This window comes from Micropterus dolomieu, linkage group LG03 (assembly GCF_021292245.1).
Source record: "Micropterus dolomieu isolate WLL.071019.BEF.003 ecotype Adirondacks linkage group LG03, ASM2129224v1, whole genome shotgun sequence".
Classification (NCBI taxonomy): domain Eukaryota; kingdom Metazoa; phylum Chordata; class Actinopteri; order Centrarchiformes; family Centrarchidae; genus Micropterus; species Micropterus dolomieu.
The window spans coordinates 15,062,703-15,079,078 of NC_060152.1; the positions used below are offsets into that span (position 1 = coordinate 15,062,703).

The 16,376-nt window shown below is 44.4% G+C and overlaps 1 protein-coding gene across 1 annotated transcript; it reads right to left on the reverse strand.

Annotated features, from left to right (window-relative positions):
• Window positions 1–403: 403 nt before the first annotated feature.
• rusc1 (RUN and SH3 domain containing 1) lies at window positions 404–12,077 on the reverse strand. Its single transcript, XM_046045692.1, has 11 exons — window positions 11,214–12,077; window positions 8,194–9,039; window positions 6,989–7,111; window positions 6,826–6,902; window positions 6,129–6,303; window positions 5,682–5,787; window positions 5,482–5,528; window positions 4,912–5,405; window positions 4,591–4,826; window positions 4,198–4,365; window positions 404–3,022 (listed from the first exon to the last, which is right to left on the reverse strand). The coding sequence occupies exons 1-11, from the start codon at window positions 12,064–12,066 to the stop codon at window positions 2,857–2,859; spliced, it is 3,291 nt and encodes a 1,096-aa protein (XP_045901648.1). The 5' UTR covers window positions 12,067–12,077; the 3' UTR covers window positions 404–2,856.
• Window positions 12,078–16,376: the final 4,299 nt, after the last annotated feature.

The window sequence follows — 16,376 nt, forward strand, 5'->3', positions numbered from 1 at the left end:
AAGGAACACGGTTACAAGATGGGGGAGGGCTGCAGTTCACTCGGGAGATTTATTCTCCTCTCTGTGCCCTTCGCAACGTCCGAGGGCATCCTGGGATCTTTAGATCTGTGCCAAGAAGTGAGAGAAGTACTCCCCGTGAAGTTAAAAGGGACAGAGTGTGTAGTTTGGTATTAATAGTGTTTTACAGAAGGCTCAACTGTGAGTTTTCACTTCCTTTGCAATCTGACACATGTAGGTAGTTTCCTGTCACATTTCAGATACCAACAAATACAATACATGCAATTTATGGTGAACATTTTCTGAGTGAGGTATCCCCTACATTTTTTCCACGATGGCTTATAAACTCTGATTAGTAAGGTGTTTAACATGCATGTAAATGCAAAAACTCATACAGCTGTACAGGTTTGGTTCATACTGATAATTTTATTTGGTGTATTTACAAACAAGCACATGCAGGAGGTGGACAGTGACTGACACTAGAGGGGCACTGAACTATGTGCAATAGTAGGACACGGGGATGTCTACAAGCTACATGACAACAGAGAGAAAAAGAGAGGAGGAGGAGGAGGAAGTACAGAACTCATTGTTACACTTACACACACACACACACACACACACAAGTGAAAGACACACAGATGTGCTCACACTCATGTCTGCTTTCACTACCACATACGCTGCCATGTGCACGCTCACTCGGGCGCACACACACGCACATTATGAACCCAGATAGATAGAGAGACACTAGATGGGTCAGATAGAGCCATTCCTTTCAGAAACCTCAAGATCAATAATTAGTACATCCAATAAATTAACAGCTTTCAAACAAATGCATTTGGACTATAACCTCACGTTTGAAAAAATATAATAACAAACAAAACAAGAAATTATCGACACAATTTAATGTCAACTGATAGTTTACCTTTATCTATACTTCTGTGTGAGCATAAATTACACGTTATGAACACTGGCTTAACTTAATGCTACTGGACAGTTGCCAGAGTGACAGCAATGTCATGCTACATGGCATTGACACAATAACATGAGGAAACTTTGAAGAACTGAGATTTCCCTGATTGATCAATAGCAATGAAACTTTCCTGCTGAATTAAATGGAGGTCAAGTAGCCTTTCCTGACCAGTTAAAATCAGGTTCGTTCATACGAACTTTTAACTATTTACGCTATTGTTTTAGGCTTCAGGCGTCAACTTGAGAACAACAACAACAACAACATATCAAAACCGTGACTTTAAAACAAACAAAATGCTTCCGGTTGTACATTTCACCATATGCATAGTCATCAATACAGAATAACTAATAAATATATGACACAAAGCAATGTGTTTCATATGGGCAACATTAAGACTCAACATATCATTTCCACCACTACCACATCATTAATATCAATGATTATGATAAGCAAACATGGCAGGAAGGGTAAGGATAAACACAAAAGCTGAGGTACAAGGTGAAGACCAGCCACCAAACCCACAGACTTTACAGTAGCGTTAACGAATTACATACACATCTGGGACTTTCTTACTGCATTCAATTTTAAGGTCAGATAGTGTTGAACAAGAGCTGAGCATAGTTTTGTGAGGCGTTTATTCCAACAAATGTTGGCCTCCTTGAGGTCTCTGGACGAGTAGAGAGATGAGCTACAGATTGCTGTTGTCTGATATTATCTTCTATAACTGTGTCTATATCTGATAGATAGATATTTTCTGGCATTCATTCAAAGCATTCATGGCACATTACAATGCATACAGTGTTTAAGGTATGAAGCTAAATCTGAAGTTCGTATGAATATGATGTCAGAATGGCAATACATAAAGCACGAAGGAGGGAAAATACTGGATTTTGTACTTAAAACAACACATATACCGTTTTTCATTAAACCACTTAATGTGTGTGTAAACTTGTAAAGATAAAGACTGAATCCATTGCTTTTTTATCATCTACTTCCTCAATGTGGCCACAGTATTAAGCTGCTGCTTATGTTTTACTATCTGCTTTCTCTTGTTCATCTATCTATCTATTTATCTATCTTGGTAATATCAATCATCTCAATTTATATACCTATATATATTTTTTATGTATATTTATACAGTCAAATAGAGTAGCAGAAACATGTCAAACACACATGAACCAGGCGATAAAGGTGAGAGGTCAATAGAACACAGATCTACACAGCTACAATTCACTACATTACTACGCAGTATGCAACAGGAGCTACGGCCCAGTACTCTAACATGCTTTCTCCACTCAACAACCTGTGAGCCGCGACTCTCTACAGCTGATGGCTAGAGATATTAACGTGGCTATTACCAGGCTGTTGACTGTCGCCTCCTCAAAACAGGCAGCCGCTGATCTGAAAGCACTTGAATCTGCTCGTGGTTGGTAGCACAGAATTTCCCCTGTAACCATTCTCAGATCAGTGGCTGACAAGGAAGGCAGAGATTGAGAAAAGGACATTGAAAGAGATACTTCACTCTGAGATCAAAAGTCTTCCAGTATGAAATGATCAAAATTTGACTTGAGTCATTATTTCACACCATCTGCTGCATTCCTGCTGTTTAAATCCATTAGTTTAATGCTACCAAACTGGGTGGATTGTGATGGAGAAAAAACTGCCATATGTTCATAAAGGGAGAGGGCTGCAGACTGCTTGTGATGCACGTACAGCAGAACAGATGGTGTTATGCACTCAACTCAAACTCTAACCAAGCAAGCGTAAAATATCCCTTTCAGAGTAGTGGAGCCTCACCATAACCTCTCAATACTCGCCTAAAATACATATATATATTTTTTTATTTTGTTTTTTTTTAATGATTGAGTGCAGCTGTTATGGTGCCGAAGTCACATGATGAGGGAGGTGTAGCCAATAGGTACGAGCCCCTCTTTGTCTCCCTGACGACAGCGGATCCAGTCTTGATCGACTCCTCCTAACACCACGAGTTCCTCCCCTTTGCAGAAGCTGAGCTCCGAACCTACTCCAGTGTGGTCACACAGCGTTCGTACTGACCTGAGGACAGACAGCAGACATTCTCAGCCAAAATGGTCTACATACACACCAACCACAAACAGTGACATCATTTCCAACATAGCCGAACCTTGGATGAGTCAGAAAGCAGGATCGCTCAGTCAGACTGGTGAGTCACCAATTATAGTCTTTCAAAGTCAGAAATGACAAAACAGGCGCAATCCTGGTGTCTCCTACACCCACTGGTGCTCTTGGAGGGGGGATGGAAGTCATTTTAAAAAAGGAAAAACCTTGCCAAAACTAGATACCCTGAGGCAAGTGTACAGAGTGCGCGTTAGCTTATATTTATTGAAGTATTTTTTTAATTTTACCATCCACCTGCAATTTGATTTTTTTATGCCACACCCTAGCCATGGATAAAGGCGCATTTCTTTTCTTTTTTTATTAATTATAGTCCTTTAAAGTTTGAGATTTTGAAACTATAATATTGCTTTCTCATCAGCCCATCAATGTTGTCGAAAAGCTAGAACATAAAGGCCCAAAATGTGACATTACTCTAAATTTTTTATTAAATTAGAGTGAAAATGAGTTGTGTCTAAAGAGAAACTTAGGGTATGATTTCCCAGTTCTACGATTTAATTGGTGAGTTGAACCCCTTATGGAGATATTAGAGGCGCAGTGGGAACAAGATCTGGGTGCTCCACTTTTGAATGAGACTTGGAAAGCAATCCTTGAACAAGTACACAACTCTTCCCCCTGTAGTACACATAGATTCATGTAATTTAAGAGTTTTCTCCTTGTCCACCAAATTAAATTGGGTCTCAGAGCACAGAGGAATTTTGTACTATTGTGTACATTTTTTGTATAACACCTCCTTTTGACCTTAGATTATAGCGCCAACATATGGTTCTGTCAAAATTGGGAGACTTTTGTCTGAGAATTCCAGTTTGATTCAATTAAGTTTGTAATATTTTTAATAATAATAGACTCTTCTGGAAAATTTTTGCTATTTTTTAAAGCTTGTAAAAATGGCGAAAATGTACCATCCTTCCAAGTTGAATGAAAACTGAATAAGCGGTCTGAGATATCAACTCTGAGATAACAAAAGGCAGATTTATCCATGACCCCCTCTATGGCTGCATCTCAGCCAACACAAATGCAAAAAACAACAAAATAAATCCACCCTCCATAAACATCACCATCACTTTGTGTTGTACCTGAGTGGTCTGGGTTTGTCTTTCATCTCCAGTGCATCTACTTCTTTTTCTGACTCTGGCTTACTTTCTCCGTGGTGCTCCGGGGCCCTCCTTATTATCGGGGTGGAGCTGCTGCTCACCATTCGGGTTAGTGCAGTGACACCAGGGGCCAGCCACTGAGAGGGACGCCTGCAGAGACAGACAGAAACAGGACGAGAGGAATTGAAAAACAGAAAGCGAATGTGGGACAGATGGCCAGAGAAGAATCACAGAAAGTTTCCAGTCGTGCAGAAAATATCCATGGAGATTTTGGAGTTTCTGAAAGTCACAACAAGGTTTGAATTCACAAATGCATTACTTTCTCTCTAGCTAAAGATGTAAAAGTCAGTATATGTGATGCATTCATTGGCTAACCTGGTTGGTGGTGTGTGACCTGGTGGGCTATTGGGGCTTTTAGAGGCTCCAAAGAGCCGCCCCAGACCCCAGGGAACCTGAGCACCACTGCTGACCGGCGCAAAGTCACTCGCTGCCTGGGCCTGGAGATGTGGCAGATCTGTCTTCATCTCCTCCTTTTTCAGGTTCAGCTCAGCGAGGTTCTGGCTCAGTCTGCCTCCCCAGCGCATCACAGCCCCCCATCCCTGCTGGATCACCTATGATTAAAAAGAATTTCAGCCCTGCAGGATGACCCAAACATTTTTGACTACAAACACTGAACAGACACACAAGGTAAAGTACCTGTTCTGCCTGCTGAGCAAGGCTGTCCTCCTCAACATTAGGAAGAGGCAAGTCTTCAATTTCCTTCTCCTGCACCCACAGCAGCTGAGGGCTTGTCTGCCCTAGAGCGACTGAAGCCTTTATGGGTGCAGCACTGCTATGTGTTGACTGCCCTGATCCTCCGTTCTTTGGATTAGCTAATGGTGACGATTTCTCTTTGGCTGCCTGATGTTCTGGGCTTCCAAAGTTTACTTCTGACAGGCTTCTGCAGCCTGTGGGTTTGGTTGTGGACCCCTCTTTTGAGAGCTGGAATCCAGCATCCTGACAAGGTGGACTGGGGATCTCTGGACTGTGACTATCTGGCTCTAAATGGTGGTGTTGGAAGAGCAGGTCGAGGTTGAAGGTCAGCAGGCTGAGAGGCTGCAAAACGAGGAGCAGCTCCTCGAACAGAGACTGGCAGGTGGTCAGTGACAGACGCATAAAGGAGGTGGGACGGTAATACGTCTCCAGGACATCTGGGAGGAAGTGAGATCGCTGTTACGTACATGCTCGCCCACAAGAATGGGGAGAGATGAAGTGAAGGAAACTTACCACTGCAGGACTGAAGGTGAGACAGCCAGAAATCAAGAAGTTTGGTACTAGAAAAAAATAGAGATAAGAGAAAACTGAGGACACAAAGAGGAGATGTGCAGGCAAATAAAATAAAAAAAAAAAAATCTAATTATATTTTCAAACAACTGATGACAGAGCACCTTTCATGCTACCAGAGAGGGTTAGGAGCCAGTACTTACTTCAGCAGGCCAAGGAGGAATGCATTGAACCTGTGTTTGCTCTGTCTCAGCTGGGGCAGCTCTCCAACTCGAACTTGTAGGTTAAACAAGGCCTGTGTTTTTGGACCTTGAAAAATGGGTTGAGAGGAAGAGGAAAAAATATATACAAAGGGAGGGGGAGAGAGAGAGAGAGAGAGACAGAGACAAAGAGAGAGAAAAGAATCAACAGAGGAGAGCCTTGCTGTGAAACTTGGCACTCACAGGCCAATCAATATCTGCATCCTGTTTTTCGCTTTATTCAGCATTTTAGACACTAAAATCAACCAGTATTGACTGATGGGTGGGAAAATGAGAGACAGAAAAAGTCCAGGGTTTATCATTATCATCCAGGGGGGTGGAAAGAACCTAATATTAAATCTATATTCAAGTCTATAAATGCATATTTTCCTATAATCCTTGGTGTTCTACCTGGTCTGGTTGAAGTCTGGACCAGACCCCAGGCGGAGTTTGGCCTCCTTCCTGCAATCAGGTCACTCTGGTGGGGTTTCAAGCCATCGGTCAGCAAGCTGTGCAGGGCAGGGCAGAGGCACTGCAGCACCAGCCGGCCCAGAGATGGATTTATAGTGCTGTCTCCTGATAAGGCCTGAGAGGAGAGGAGCAGAGAGGAGAGGAAAATGGGATAGAGTGAGGAAGAAGATGTGCAGTGATGAGGGCAACAGGGGAATAGATCAGAGAGGATGACTCAAGAGAGGGAGGGAAGGAAAATGAGACCAATAAATGGGGGTTTGAGAGAAATGGGGCGATGAGGGACGATATGATGTGAGAGGTGGCTGTTTTGGGGGATTGGGGTGGTGGAGTTAGTTTACAAAGAAATTCTTAAGACTACGAGGTTGGGTTATCTAAAGATATTCTAGTACCTTGTTAACTGAGAGAGACTGAGGAGAGACGGAACAAAATATGTAGAGTCAGAACAAGAGGGAAGGGAGGGAAAGCATTTTCAAAGATATACAGTAATACAATGACATTTTGTTTCTCGATAAAGAGATTCGCTATTGAGTGAGACACAACACAACATAGTAAAACAAACAAAAACAGGACATATTTTATTTGTCTTATTTCTGTTCCACAAAAACCCACTCGTGATGTAAATTCAGCAGTGACTGACCTTTTGAACTACAGTCCGAGAAGAGCTGAACTGGGCCAAGATGGCTTCCACTGCCACACTGACAGCACTGACCAGAGCTGGAGGGAAGAAAAATGGTCTACAGTTAAACTGTAGGAGCTACAGACATCAGGGACAAGGCTACGCACACAGGTGAGAAGCACACCTTTTTTTTCCTGCAGGCAGAAAGAGGACAGGCCCAGACCTCTCATTGGATGCTTCACATCTTCGCCCATCCAGGATGTCTCTGTCCTCTGTACTGAGCCCGCAAACGACACACTACGAACAGCTGACAGTGACAGTAAAGGAGCAATTACTTACTGTGCAAGTATATAAAAAAAAAAAAAAAAAAAGAGTAAAATAACATAAGTAAAATGAATCACCACAAACTGGCCTTAACTAAAATATTAGTGTTATTAGCAGGAGCAATTAGGCAATGAGAAGCATAGGAGTAGGCAGATAGAAGCAGATGGTACTAGCGACAACAGACAGTGGGTGACGACGTCCTGTAAATATTGGTTTTCTGTGGTGGGCTTTCAACATCTGGATCTGTGAAGACAACTTCCTGTATGCATCAGGGATAAACCGGATCATCCCATGCACTGATCTTGACTCACACTGGAGCACACAAATTCCATCGGTGTTTATGAAACTCATACAAACACTCATACATACTTACTATAAGTCAGGTCAGATACAGTTACAGACATGTGCAAACAACAGGTATTGTGTAGGGTGTGATGTTTATATAAATTGATTTATATAAACTAGTTATATAAATACAAACATTCTTCTAATGAACAGGATGCAGTGGACCTTAATTACTTTGAAACTGCCCTAAATGTACAAACACACAGATAAAAGAGGTTAACTTAAATACAAATTCTTTATGTTACAAAATCAACAGCACAGTACTTGGGTTGTGCTTGGCATGAAATGCATATGTCCATTTCAACACACCATGCAAAAACAAAAACTAAACAAAAACAACAGGGAGACAGACCGGACCAGGCCGACACAAAGACAGACAGATAGAGGCAGACTAAGAGAAAGAGAGTGATGAGAGTGACTCTGGACACCCTCTGACAGGAACAGCTGTTACCCTTCTGCAGGCCCTTTGCAGATTTGAAAAGACAGCGTAGATAAGATGTATCAGATGACCTGCAGGAAGCTGCCTTCAGATAAACAGCTACGGTTACCCGGTTCTTTCAAATCTGCAAATCCCTCGGGTTGAAAAAGTGACAAAAGTGTGAGGGCCACCATATCCAGAGCACAGAATAAAGACAGAAACAGACAGACATGCGTGCAAGCAAAATGTCAGACGAAGAGAGAGTGTAAGATGTAGGGAGAGAGAAGAGAGAGAAATCTTACTCGCCACGCGTGACTGCGGAGGAGCCTGGTAGAGTTTTGGGGGTAGGGGGGGTGCCCTGGGCGGTATAGGAGGGTAGAGGTTTGGATAGTAGAGGGGAGCAGCGAGGGCAGGCAAGGTGTGAGAGCGGGGAAAAAGCGGGGAACTGAGGCAGGAGCCTGCTGCGCCTGGAGGGGGCGCACCTGAGCGCTGGGGAGGGGAGAGGGCTCCGATAGGGGAAAGGCGAGGGGGCGCACCCCTGTGCAGAGGGCAGTTTTTAGGGTGGTACAGGTAATATGTGGGGAGAGGAGGAAGCTCTTTAGATGTCCTGGCCTTGTTGCTGTTGGGGTCTGTGTGTGAGTGTTTTCCAGAGTACAGCGAATCCATACCATTGACACTGTTTGATAATGTCATCATGACATCAATGTTCTTATATGGGGTGGTGCAGCCTTGAGCCTCTGTGGTGCCACTAACAGGTTTGTCTGAATTGGTGTGTGTGTCGCTCTGCTTCTCTGAGGCACTACAGTACAGAGAGTCAAAATTAGAGATAGAGTCAGACTCAAAGTCCCTGTGTGTGTTAAAGATATTCCCATAATCAGGAGAGTCTACATCACAATCAGCCTGGGATTCATAGTTAAACCCAGAGCTCAAATCCGTACTGGAATCATCTCTGTGTATAGCAGCTGAGCTGGCAGCAGGGGCCCACTGTGTGCTGCAATATTTGTCTGTGGACTCCCTGCCTACGTGGCTAAGGGGTCTAGGATCTGCAAAGGGCTGGGAGTTACAGTAGCCTGGGCAATAGGAAGGGAAGGCAGTGTGGAGGAAGTAGGGTTGGGAGGACTGGGCGAGAGACAGTGGGGGGGAGGAAACTGCTTATTGTAATGGGTAAAAAGGCCAAATATTTTAAGGTGCAGGAGTCAGGAAGGAGAGGGCAGGCGCACAAGCAATATGTGATATGTGGGAGCAAAGCGGAGCCATGGACAAACAATGAAAACAACAGAATGGGATGGATAGGTGAGAAAAATGAGGAAGATTAAAGTAAAAAAAAATGTGGCAAAGAAATGGGAAGGAGAGAGAGATGCAGAAAATGTTAGTGTCTGTTGAGAGAAAAATGCACATTCATGAGTGTATTCCAGCAGAAAATCGTCATCATGTAACATCATGCAGTAATGCAGTATTTAAACAGTTGATTGACAGTTACAAACCGACAGTGCATGAGAGTCAATGGAGTTGATTTATGAAGAGCTATAACCACAGTCTTTCATTTAAGAGGGTTTGACACAACAGGAAATGATATTGTGGCCATAAAGGAATAACTGTTAAGCAGTCTCAAAGCTGCACAGTAGAAATACTTAATCTGTCAATCAGCCACTCATTCAATGACACCATAATTAAAAAGCTATCATGAATCACACTGATGTATCATCTTAGGATCCAAGTTTTCTGCATGACATCTGGTTTCACTTTCATTCTATACTTGAATTCAGAGTTATGAATATTAAACACACTGGGTGCCAGTCTTTACGGTTTTGTACTTTACTGCAGTGCGTGCCATCATCACCTCTGGATCACCTTCTCTCTCCCTCTCTTTCTCTTCTCTGCCTTTGTTTTCTACCTCTCTCCAGCTCCGTCCCCATCACCCCTCCCGTCTCCACCAGTACAGCATACAGTGTAATGCTGAGTCAGTCAACAGATAGCAGAGTTGAGCGTTAATGCTCAATCACCATGTCAGTGTCTCTGAACATTCAGAGACTGTAGCAACACAATTTTCAGTACATTCAATTACCTGTGACAGACTGCTTGGCTATGGGCTACAAAATGAGCTAGAAAGCAACCATACCTTGGTTAGACTTGAGCTGTCTTTGAACTGTAACATACTCATGATACTTCCTATTTTGACTAACACTAGCTCTCAGCAATTGGTCCATGTACTAAGATCCACCCCTTGGGCTCTTAAAGGTGTACACACATATTTGTGGCTTATACCCTCCCAGCTTGTTGCAGTGATTTGGGGGAAACTTCTGCAGCAGTAATTAAATTCACTTTTCTGATGAGAAAGCAAAGGTAAATTAACTATACATCAATCAGAGAACTAGTTTTACTAATAAAATTTGTAGCAAATTGGCGCTGGGTGATTTAAATTAAACATACACCCTACTGTCTCTCGACTTTGACAATCTAATTCTTAGTGCATATAGTGTACTGCAGCACTGTATTAGATAAGTAACTTGATCTTAGCTATCTGTGCCACTCTAGGGAACAATGGTAGGGTGGGGTGGCAGACGGACAGGATAGACAACAAGAGAAAATCATCCCAACTTGATGGGATGTAAAACCAGTAAAGAGGCAGAGAAAGAGCGACAGGAAATTATTTTAGGATACAAAGACAGAAAAAAAGAGAAAGTAGAAGAGTCCAGCTGAGAATGAATGGTACAAAGAAGTAAGAGGAAGGTAGTGGGCACTCCATTATCCCACCTCCCCTTGGTCTGAAGAGTGGATGAATAATTGAATAAGGCAATGATGACATCACACTCTGATAACCAGCGCAGGAAAAACTGTCTGGAAAGTTTCCAACCTCCTCTTTCTCCTCAAATTACCTTCACTCCCTTCACTGGCTTTATCCCTCTGTCTCTCACTGTTCCTCATGTTCTGTCTCCAGCTTCTACTGTCTTGTTCACTTCCCCTCCCACCATGAAATCACTGTCTGTTTATCCCCCGACCTCATTTATCCATCACATCATCCCTTTCTGTGACTCTTCGCTCTCATCCCATATATCATTTCCATAAGTGAGTCAACATTTTTACCAACATTTTTGTTTTCTGTTTCTTTATATTGTACTGGGATGCTATTTGTGCATCACTGAGAAAGTGACCAAGCGGACTGTCAGTCTGTCTTTCCCATATATGTTTCTCTTCATCATCTGCCCATGCCAGATTTGTTGTGTTGTCCAAATTACCCTGAGTTACTTTGATGTGTTTATTTTCTCCCATACACACACATAAATGCATTATCATTAGCATCACCATGGACATTCATACTCACCCGTAGTTCTTGATTCAAAAGTCCTTTCTCCATCAGCTCGTCCTCTCACCTCCACCTCTTTCTCCTCTTGTTTTTCTTCTTGTTTTTCTTGTTCTTGTTCTTGTTCTTCTTTGCCTTCCTTCTCCTCCCTCTTAACTTCATCACACTCCCACTCTCTGCCCATGGTCCACAGGCTGCTGTCACTCACTGAGCAGCCAATCTTCTGTGATGGGCACAGCTCCGGTTGTCCACCCTCCTTGTCCGCTCTCTGGAGCATTTCCTTCAGAGCAGCCATTGAAGTGAGGGCTGGTGGCGGCTGCATGAAGAAGGCCTGAGCCTGAGAGGTGTACTCCCATTGGTTTCCATCGCTGCCCACCGTCTCTCTTCTCCACCTCAGGTTGTACAGTATATCTGGATCTGGAGTAATAACTGTTGGGTCAGGATCTGGGTCAGTGATCACCTTTGTTTGGGGGGAGGCGTTCTTGCTGCGGAAACGCATCTCTTTAAAACTTGTGACCTTTGGAGCTGACCCTGGAGCTGACCCTGGAGAACTGAGCTTCTTTTGAGCTTCCATATGAGATTTTCTCATTTCCAGGGGTGGGGCTTCACCATCAGGTGTAAATGCTATGAGCCAATCAAATCGCTCAGGTTGTGTAGAGTTGGCAGGGAGAGTGCTGACTTTAATAGATGGCAAAGATGGAGGGATTGGGGGTAAAGGACGAGGTGGAGGAGGAGGTGGAGGTGAATCTGGTAAATCAGCGGGGTACTGGAAAGACTCATATTCTTTGCTTTTAGCTTCATGTGTATTGCTAAGACCAGTGCTGTAGTAAAGGTCAGAGGTTAGACCGCTGTTCCTCTTCCTTCGCCTTGCCATCTCAGTGAATGTGGTGGTTCTTTGTGTGTCTTTGCCTTCAGCTATATCTACTCTTCGATCTGCATCCAACTTGCTTCTGCTGCTCCATCCATCTTTAGTCACCAGCCCAGTGTCATATTCCTTCTCCTCCTCTCTCTCTTTCAGTCTGAACTCATATGGCTCCACAGACCTGGACGAGACAACATTATCCCCCTCGTCCTCTAACCCTCCAACACAAACACCAAGCTCTGGGCTGAGTTTGAGGAGCTCAGCTTGGGTCAATCCAGCGAGCATCAGTAGCTTCCGAATCTCTACATCCAGAGCATGGAAGGATGGGGGAGGAGGTAGGGCAGGTGGGGGTGGTATGGCAGGAGGAGATGAGGAGGATACTGATATAACTGGTGGAGGAGGTAGAGGTGGGGGACGTGTGGTAGGAGGAGGAAGGGAAAGGGGGGTTTTATCCTGTTCGGCTTGAAGAGCAGCGAGTCGCTGTGCCTCCTTTCTGGCAAGGTGACGCCTCCGAGGTGGAGGAATGGGAGGAGTCGGGGTGGGGTTAGATGGCGGTGGAGAAGTAGTGGTATAGAGGGTGAGGTAAGGGACCGGTTTAGAGGTGGGGAGAGGAGGAATGGACGGTGGAGATGGAGGCAGTGGTTTCTCACACCTAAAAGTGGTGAATGTGGGGGATGAGGAGTTAGGGGAGAAAGTAGACAATGTAGGAGAGGTGGAGACAGCCATGGAGGTAGTCTCTCTGCTGATATTGATGTAGGTGTGGAGGTCAGAGCTTACGCTAGCATGTCGCGCGGGAGGTTTGGGGGGTCTAGGTGGCGGCTCGACAGGAGAAGGGGTGAGGGAATCAGGAACCAGAGGTTCGTCACAGTCTGATGGAGCAGTGAGGTCAACGCCTGCATCTGAAAACTCCTGAGAGTCTCCCATTGTTCCTGCTCGGCTTTTATACAACTTCCAGGGAATGTCGATGTTGCCCATTTCATCCATGACATCTGAGAGATCCTGCTCTTCCAGATCTCCAAGATCAAATCCCTTCTCGTGGAGTCTGGCAATGTACGCCAGTTTTACTTCCCTGTTCACCTTCTCTAAGCGATCCAGGTGGTCTAGCCGATCCCTCAGAACATCCCAGTGCTGTTCCCCCTCCAGATCCCAACGAGCCACTTGGATCACCTGGCTGAAGCGCTCCATTTTCCCAAACTCCCCTACTGATTCTAGAAAGTCAAGTAAGCCTAGTTTAGTGACTTCAGAATCACCTTTGACTCCCAAGTAGTCAGGAGAAGGGGAGTCAAGGGCAGAAGGGTAGCCCTCATCTGGGGAACAGGGGGAAATTGGGGAATGTGATGTTAAAGAGAAGGGATTCCGGCTAAGGGATGGGGGTAAACGCGCAGGAGCCTGGCATTCAGGGGCTTGTGGAACACAGTTGTCTTTGGGGGACAGAGGGACGGATAGATTATCTTGGTCGTGGGAAGAGCAGATGGAGGCAGACTGATCTGCACAGTCAGGCTCCAGATCAGAGCAGGAGCTGATGGAAGTGGAGGATGAGGAGGTAGAGGAGGAGAGCGAGAGCTCCAGGAGGGAGGGGGGACAGTCACAGCACGAGGGGACCAGGGTGTCATCATCTTCATCGTCGTCATCATTGTCAGCCTCCTCTTCATCATCATCAATATCAATATCCCCACTGCTCTCTTCCTCGTCGTCTTCTTCCTCTACTTTCACATTTTTCTTGTTGTCCAGATCCGCGCTTTCATCTGCTTTCTTGTCCTCATTTTCCAGACTAGCGGCAGGGCAGGCAGAGGGCTTCAGCTTGGCCTGTGCTGGCGAGGGAGGCTCAGGCTTCTCTTTGGCCCCTGTCCCATCCTGCCTCTGGGGCAACGGGGCCGGAGGAGGCGGTAGCTTCAGTTGCTGCCTGAGAGAGATGGTGTTGTTGTTGTTGTGGTTATGGTTAAACATACTGTTGTTGTCTTGTGGGGAGCGGCCGTCGCAGCACAAACATGGGAGGCTTGGCTCGTTGCAATTCGGGTCAAGAGGGAGAACAGAGGGAAGCAGAGGAGGAGTGGCTGCTGGTGCAATTTGGGTGGCCGCTGTTGCACGGGCATTCTTGAGTTTGGGCTTAGCTGATTTGGGAATGGTGGAACTCTGTTTTTGTGAGCCAAACCTGGACTGGCTTATTGGTACGCGAGGCTGCACTCCCACCCTTGTTCTGGTGGGTGCAGTGGGGCCTTTGGTAGCCCGGCGTGGGGAGGACGTGGTGATCGTGTTCATGTTTTTATCCTCCCTCTGAAAACCAGGGCCATGAGACTTTGGTCCAGCTAAGGTAGTGGTCCGTCTGCTGACGTCAAAGCGCCGTGGCTTTGAAGGCTGAGAGGAGCAGCTAGAGGACTGCATTGTGGGAATGAGACTTCTTCGGATACTCTGATATTTCTGTTGCTATAGGAACAAGTATTGTAAAGGCTGGAGAGATCCAAACTATGACGCGCTGTGATGGTCACATCTTGGCTTGAATCCCAAGATCCTGTAACATCAAAGAAGACACAGTAAATAACGACTACGAGCTAATTCAGCTATTTAAAGACAGTGTTCTTGCTCCAAACATGTTCTCACATTAGGCTAAGTCTTACTAAGTTAAACCCATCACCTGGACCGTTCATTAAAAATTCTATTTGGGTTTTAAAACTTTTAGGTTTTCCTGTCCTGGGAGGACACAGCAGTGACATCAACACGCAGTGACATCAACACATGACTTTGTTTTCAAAGTCATTTATGAAATCTTTGGGTTTTGGACTGTTGGTCGGACAAAACAAGACATCTGAAGACATTACCTTAGAGTCATCACCGTGGAAAACTGTGATGGTCATTTATAACTTTTTTTTGACATTGACAAAATGCTTAATTTCTTAATCAAGAAAAGCATTGGCAGATGATAATGAAACAAATGCTAGTTGCAGCCCTAATGTTACAATTTTTTGAGCAATCCAGTTTTTTTAAACATTGAGATGCCATGTAATTTGGACTTGAAATGAAAATGTACATAACATTAGTGCCACTCAATTGGTATGTAGGTTTTCTGCAGCGTCCATGTCTAGGCTACCTTGTTCCATCTGTTGTATTATTTCCTTGGTTATCTAGACATCTAATCAAATTCAAACACCCACCCACACTAATTGTCAGCTAATTTATAGCTCAATATCTGTCACTCAATATCTTCATCATTTATGTTACTAAGCAGTGATATTCATGAGTTTACAGTAGTAGAGCTGTGTCCATCTGTGCCAGTCCATCCTTACACAAGGCAGTAAGATCTAGATCAGAAGAATGCCATTTAAAAAAACACGGTACATAAAGCAATGACTGAACATAAAGCACATTCAACTGGAGCATGAAATAATCAGGCAGCAGCACTGAACAACACTGAATCTGCCTTTTTAAAGCCCACCTACCGAAGGCTATTGCTCATATATTCCTCCACAGTGCCCTTCACATAACTGAAGAATATTTAGCACTCAAGTGCTTGCTTACACTGGGCCTTTTGTCACAATGACCATTAAAGCCAAAAAAGCCTTGAAATAAAACAAAAACAGCACATCAGCATACGTAATTTAACCCGTCCTGTGCACAGTTTTTACCCCTGCATTTATTGATCCCACAGAGCTGATGTAGACAGGGAGGATGGGAGGAGAAGGGGGAGGAGGGGGTACCTCCAACCGCATCGCCCTGATATAGGCTACAGGCCCATCCGCCCCTATTATAACTCAAACATTACACATATTAGATACCAATGAAAACGAATTATAATAATACATTTTCTCTAAAATTTATTCAAAAGTATTCCGCTGTTAAAAGCGTTATTGCATGTTTCATGACCTACGCAGGCTCCGTGCTGGAATAGGATCGGGTGTTTTGACTAGACTATGCAGATTCATTTCAAATAAAAAAAAATAGCCTACAGCAGGACAGAAAATAAAAAATAGGACTCGACTCACAATCAGATTCAGGTGAAGATGGATGAAGGTCTCCATCTCATCGGGCTCTCTCACATCCCAGTCCGTGTGAATATGAGTCTGTCTCCGACGTTAACAGCCTCAGCATCTGTCTTCTCGCGAGCATTCAAGAAACCATCGCCCGACCCTCCACCATCAACCCCAACCAAACCACACCCCTTGCTTGCCATATCATCACATCCAATTCATCTTGAGTCATTTTCAGCTTCACCTCTTTCAAATAATTACTTTGGAGCCCTGCGTTATAAGAGGAGTGAGAGGAGTAATTTCCTTTAATTTTTCTTTATCTGCAATTGATTAATGCGATTATTAGTCTGTCTTAAAGGA

Bases quoted from the DNA above. Each gene is read 5' to 3' on its own strand.
- rusc1 (XM_046045692.1), bottom strand. From the start codon at position 12,066: ATGGCAAGGCGAAGGAAGAGGAACAGCGGTCTAACCTCTGACCTTTAC. The intron at 5,788-6,128 runs GTAGAACACCAA...CCATTTTTCAAG, and splicing joins CCAGACTTCAACCAGACCAG to GTCCAAAAACACAGGCCTTG. The intron at 5,529-5,681 runs GTAAGTACTGGC...ATTTTTTTCTAG, and splicing joins TTCCTCCTTGGCCTGCTGAA to TACCAAACTTCTTGATTTCT.